General features: G+C 27.4%; 1 protein-coding gene across 1 annotated transcript; it reads right to left on the bottom strand.

The window, feature by feature from the left end:
- Positions 1 to 840: 840 nt before the first annotated feature.
- On the bottom strand, positions 841 to 4,357 carry LOC126836593 (GATA zinc finger domain-containing protein 15-like). Its single transcript, XM_050570145.1, has 6 exons — positions 3,553 to 4,357; positions 2,879 to 3,254; positions 2,061 to 2,126; positions 1,786 to 1,978; positions 1,613 to 1,699; positions 841 to 1,406 (listed from the first exon to the last, which is right to left on the bottom strand). Exons 1-6 carry the CDS (start codon positions 3,908 to 3,910, stop codon positions 1,083 to 1,085), a joined length of 1,404 nt encoding a protein of 467 aa, XP_050426102.1. The 5' UTR covers positions 3,911 to 4,357; the 3' UTR covers positions 841 to 1,082.
- Between the last annotated feature and the right edge of the window lie 828 nt (positions 4,358 to 5,185).

Here is a 5,185-nt window from a genome sequence, read left to right as displayed (position 1 = left end):
TGAAAAAAGTTATATAATAGGCTTCCATTACATGAAATATTGAAACGCATCGTACTTGTTATTGTATGTGGAAAAATGTACAGCAGTCTTTGTTAGGTTTTGGAGTAGATGTTTATAGAGGTGTTTAAAAGCAATATAAGCTGTGTAACCAATATTTTGGGCACCTTATGAAATATAAAATGTTAGAAATTGTAATAAAATTATTATAAATACTAATATATAATGAGGGCCCGGATTTATTTACAGTACCGTACTTGAAAAATTCATGTGGGCCGCCTACTTTAATCCATTTACCATATACTTCCCATTTTCTATCCTGTATTGTTGACGGAAATATATTTTTGGTTTGTATATAACTTTTTTCCACGTTCAATAGAACATATTTTAATTATAACCATAAAGTAATAAGAGTAGCCGCCGTTCGTATTTTCAAAAAATGTCTATCAATAATTTATAAATTTAGGGCAAACCATTTTTTTTTAAATCTTATTATTTAGAGCAGAAATATTATAAAATTAAAATCGTTAAGTAAGTGATATGAATACGAATGCAGCTGAATTGTAACACTTCTTTTATATGAGTTCTACTTATCAACCTATTTACTATAATATGTTCTTGAAATAAATATTATAATATTTATTTTCTAACTTACTAATTAGATTTGTTACCGTAGGATGAAATATAATATCTATAAAATAGTCACTCTAATGCTTTTAAATTTATAAATACTTAATAGTAGTAAAAGTGTATTGATTTAAACTCGAGATAACATGAATAAATATATAATTTTATAGGGACTTGATAAAATCAATCTGTTTAAAACATAATAAACATGATAATTTAGTAACTCAACAAAATTTTAATTTATAAACATGTAGGAGACAACATTTAACTGGCATTATTCATAACAAAATTAAAAAAAAATTATTAATAATGATTGTGTTAAAAAGCAAAATATTAAATATATAATTACAAATTATTGATCCAATCAATTAAAAAAAATAATTATGATTTTCTAGTATAAATAGTATTTTAACATTTGAGGTGTCTATAATTTAATGCAATATATTGAATGATTTTTTTTATAGACAATATTTCTGAGGTGGGGGCATTATGGGTATGAAATCAACAAATTCATTCTGGGTGAACTCGTTACAATCCATTTTTCCGTACACTTCGGTTTGCATAAGAATTTGAGTTTGAGGTTTAACCGCTTTCTTTTTTTGTTCATTGGCAGGTGCTGCATTATTAAAAGATTGAGTGTTGATATTCGACAAAATACTATTCGCATCATGTGAGGATAAGAATTGTATGGTCATGTTCCAGTAACTGTTTGGATCCATTTGTATAATGTCCTGGTACGAAGGGTTGTTCTTTATTGTTTTACATTTTTCAAGCGTGGCAAGCTGTAAAATTAAAATAGATTTGTAATATTGTATTAGTAACTGGGATGATTTTTCTGAGTTCACTTATCGAACTACACAACATAAGTTAATAGTTTAGTTTGAAAGCAAACAATTTATCACATCACATGTGATAAATATAATATACATTATTTACAGACACACTCTAGTTGCTTTTTAATTATTATTTTGTTTAAAATTAACTTTACCATATCATTTAATACACGTTCTCCTAATGATATTATCTCTTCCTTTTGGCAACGCGCTTTATGCAACAACTTATCATATAGTTGTTTCTAAAGCAATCAAACAAAATAATTGTTATTGAAAAAAACAGTTTTTATTAGTTATGTTCATGGTTATTAAAAAAATGTATTATTACGTGAATTAAAACTGCGTCAGGATTTAATATTTTGGCAAGATAGTGATCACACCTTATTTCTTCATACGAAACTTCTACCAAATTAAGAATACCAATTGGTTGAATGGGGTATGTATGTCCAATAGGATGAGAGCATGTGAATGGCCATACACTTAGTGAAAGTAATTGTTTCATATGTGATTGATAGTTATTACTAAAAAAAATCGAAAAAACACATACATTTACTAATAAATATACTAATTAGAAAAACGGTCAACTTTAAAATCTATACATACATTTCAGTTTCATAGAATTTCAACATTGCTTGTCTTTGATCATTACCATTTTGTGTAAGACTATCCCTGCAAAATATTTTTTTAGTCATCTAATAAATTTGAATGATAATATTTTATAAAAAGGTTATAATACTTTAATTATTCTACTGACCATTAATAATTGACAAAGAAATGTGTTAGTATTATTTTCAATAATACTTAAGTTTTAAATGACTTATTAAATTTATTTTAACCAAATATACACATCTCGACAGCTACCATATTAAAAATGATCAACAGTTAATATAATAATATAAAAACAAGTTAATAAAATGTAACTGTGAAATAAAATCAATGCCATATTTTCTATTAAATTTGCGAATTTGTAGTTAGAAGACAGTAAGGCTGTAAATATCAAGAAAATTAGGCCTAACCCAATAATTGATGATGTAAAGCAAAGTATGTTCTAAGGAAATTGAAGAGTAATCAAAAAGTAACGCATATTAATTATTAAACCAAAATGAATGGCATAAACAAATAATAGGTTATGACTTTTGTTACTAAACGCCATCTTAGAAATGTATTATAAAATCATGTTTGTTTTGATAAAAAAACAACTTCTCAAATGTAAGTTATTGCATAATATTTAAGTAAATTATAAATGTAAATGTCAGTAAATAAAAAAATGTTCCTGATCATTTGATAATTCAAAATAAAATCTGAGTATTCACATAACTCTTAATAGAACAGGATAGTATTTGTAGAGGTGGATACAATTTTGGAGTACTTATTCCGCCATAGCCTGAGACGCACAAGAATTCAATATATTTACAAATTACCTTGTATTATTAAATTTGTTTATCTGACTATATTCATTTTGATTTTCATTATACTTATTGCTAGCGATATTTCTTCTATTATTATGGTTTTGGTTAATATTCATATCGTATTCTCTGTCCGATCTGCGGTTGTTTCGTTGACTGAAGTTGCTTTGTGAATCATACTCATTATTTTTAATATAGTTTTTGTCATAGTCATTTTTTTGATAATAATGCTTTTTGTTATTGTAATTTTGACCATGTGACACATCATCATACTTCTTAGGATAATTGTAACTATCCTCTTCTTTATCATAATAATCATCACCACCGCCGTCTCTTCTGTTATGACGAGTACCTTGATTGTAATATGATCCACCTCCTCCTCCTCCTCTTCCTATAGGATAAATAAATTTCAAATTTAATTTTTTAGTAAATATTTATGATACATGTTAATATAAATTATATTACAGTAATCAAAGTTTGAACATATTTCAATATTGACTTGACGTTAAAAAGAGCTCAACAATATGACATTTACTAATACATAGAACAACAACTCTTTTGTTCTAGTCAGTCGATACATGCATAGTATACATAACAGTAAACAATTCAATAAATTCAAATGCCTGATGAACCAAAAGCATGATAAACAGTAAATAATAAGCATACTATGTTGGGATTTAGTTACTTACTATTGTTTCTTGGTTGATATTCATCATAATACTGGTCGTTTGCACGGTTTTGGCGGTTTTCAGAATGCAAAAACCTACAAGAAGTACCGTACATACAATTGCCTTGTAAGTAATATTTACAAATCCTTTGGTTGGACATTTTCGATAAATTATCGACTACTCTTAAACGTATTAACTTAATACAAATTATAAAAATACACTTAAAAATAAAGAATTCAAACTTTACATTAAAAAAAAAACAAAACGTTAGTTTGAACTTTGACCGGCAATGTCCAGCCGCCAGACAATCGTATAGACAATAGTGTTCTGTGTTACCAGTTATCAAAAAAACACCGAAAACCGCCAAAGGCCTTATCATATTATATTATCTGTTATCAACAGTAAAATGTTTTCTCCGTGACAACCAAGTAACTACACAATATGTATTATTTACTGCATGTATTTACTTTGACGTGGTTTTCTCTAACAAAGCACTGTGCTCTGTGTTACGAATTCGTTTTTAAAATATGTAAATTATTATTTTTGGGTTTTGCAAAACAATTTTTTGACATTCAATAGTAAGCATAGTAACCCGATAAGGTTACTGGGACCTAGTAAGGTAAAGTTACTGGAAGGTTTTTGAACACCCAAAAATAATCATATGTATATTATAGATAATTTAACAATTAATTCGTACCACAGAGCACAGTGCTTCGTGTAAAAAACCATGTCAATGTAAATAGTTACTTTATCACGAAGAAAATATTTTACTGCTGATAAGAGACAATATACAACAAGACCTGTGGCGGTTTTCGGCTTTTTTAATTTATAAAAAGACAAAAGTACTTGGGATCATAGGAAAAATCTGTTTGTAACTTATTGACATGAAATACAAAGAACTCGTGTGTGTGAGAACTTATTATAAATAATGGGATCTTTACTTATTATAATATAATATGTTTTATAAAGACGTTTTTTATTGAAAAATAACCGTTTAAGTTTATTACTGTACCGAATAGGGAAAGTGCATTTATGGACAGAAAATTTAGGAAAGAATAAATTAATAGCGTCATATATAATCTAGTAAAGGTTATTTAACATTTCAGTGATACTATATCTGTCATCTGAAATGGATTACCACTCAATAGAGCAAAGAAAATTAAGTTCTAATGGTTTGGGAACTAAGAAGTGAATATTTGTTACATAAATATTGAGGACTATTTATAAGCATAAGTAGTCAACATTAATCGAAACAAAAGAAAAATTACTGTTGGTAGGTAACTTTCATAGAAAAATAATTTACCAAAAAAGGAGATCGAGGATAATATTACTATGTTTACGTATTCGATTGTGTTGGATTAAAGTGCCAAAAGCAATAGTTTCTGATATAACCAGAGATTAGAGGGTGGAAGCACCGGAACAAAAAGCAAAATCGCCATCATTATTCTATTCTAGTCTAGGTAGATAAAAATCTCCAGCAATTATTAAAGTAAAATTAGCAAAAATTTTTAACAAATAATCAAGTTCATAACAATGTATACTATAAATATCGGCCGGACTATTTGACAGAATATAGTTTAAAACTATAATGCATTTTGTAGCCGCAGTATTAACTTCGACTGCTAAAAATTCAATACCTGGATCGGATAAGAGT

This window comes from Adelges cooleyi, unplaced genomic scaffold, assembly GCF_023614345.1.
Source record: "Adelges cooleyi isolate 19-005CV unplaced genomic scaffold, UGA_ACOO_1.1 ACOO_flye_CR_arks_rails_tigmint_CR_PRNA_247, whole genome shotgun sequence".
Taxonomy (NCBI): domain Eukaryota; kingdom Metazoa; phylum Arthropoda; class Insecta; order Hemiptera; family Adelgidae; genus Adelges; species Adelges cooleyi.
Note: the sequence above shows the minus strand (reverse complement) of the source record. Positions and strands in the feature narration are given on the sequence as shown.

Bases quoted from the DNA above. Each gene is read 5' to 3' on its own strand.
- LOC126836593 (XM_050570145.1), bottom strand. From the start codon at position 3,910: ATGATAAGGCCTTTGGCGGTTTTCGGTGTTTTTTTGATAACTGGTAAC. The intron at 2,127-2,878 runs GTAATTTGTAAA...AATATTTTGCAG, and splicing joins AACAAATTTAATAATACAAG to GGATAGTCTTACACAAAATG. The intron at 1,700-1,785 runs GTAATAATACAT...TGATTGCTTTAG, and splicing joins CTGACGCAGTTTTAATTCAC to AAACAACTATATGATAAGTT.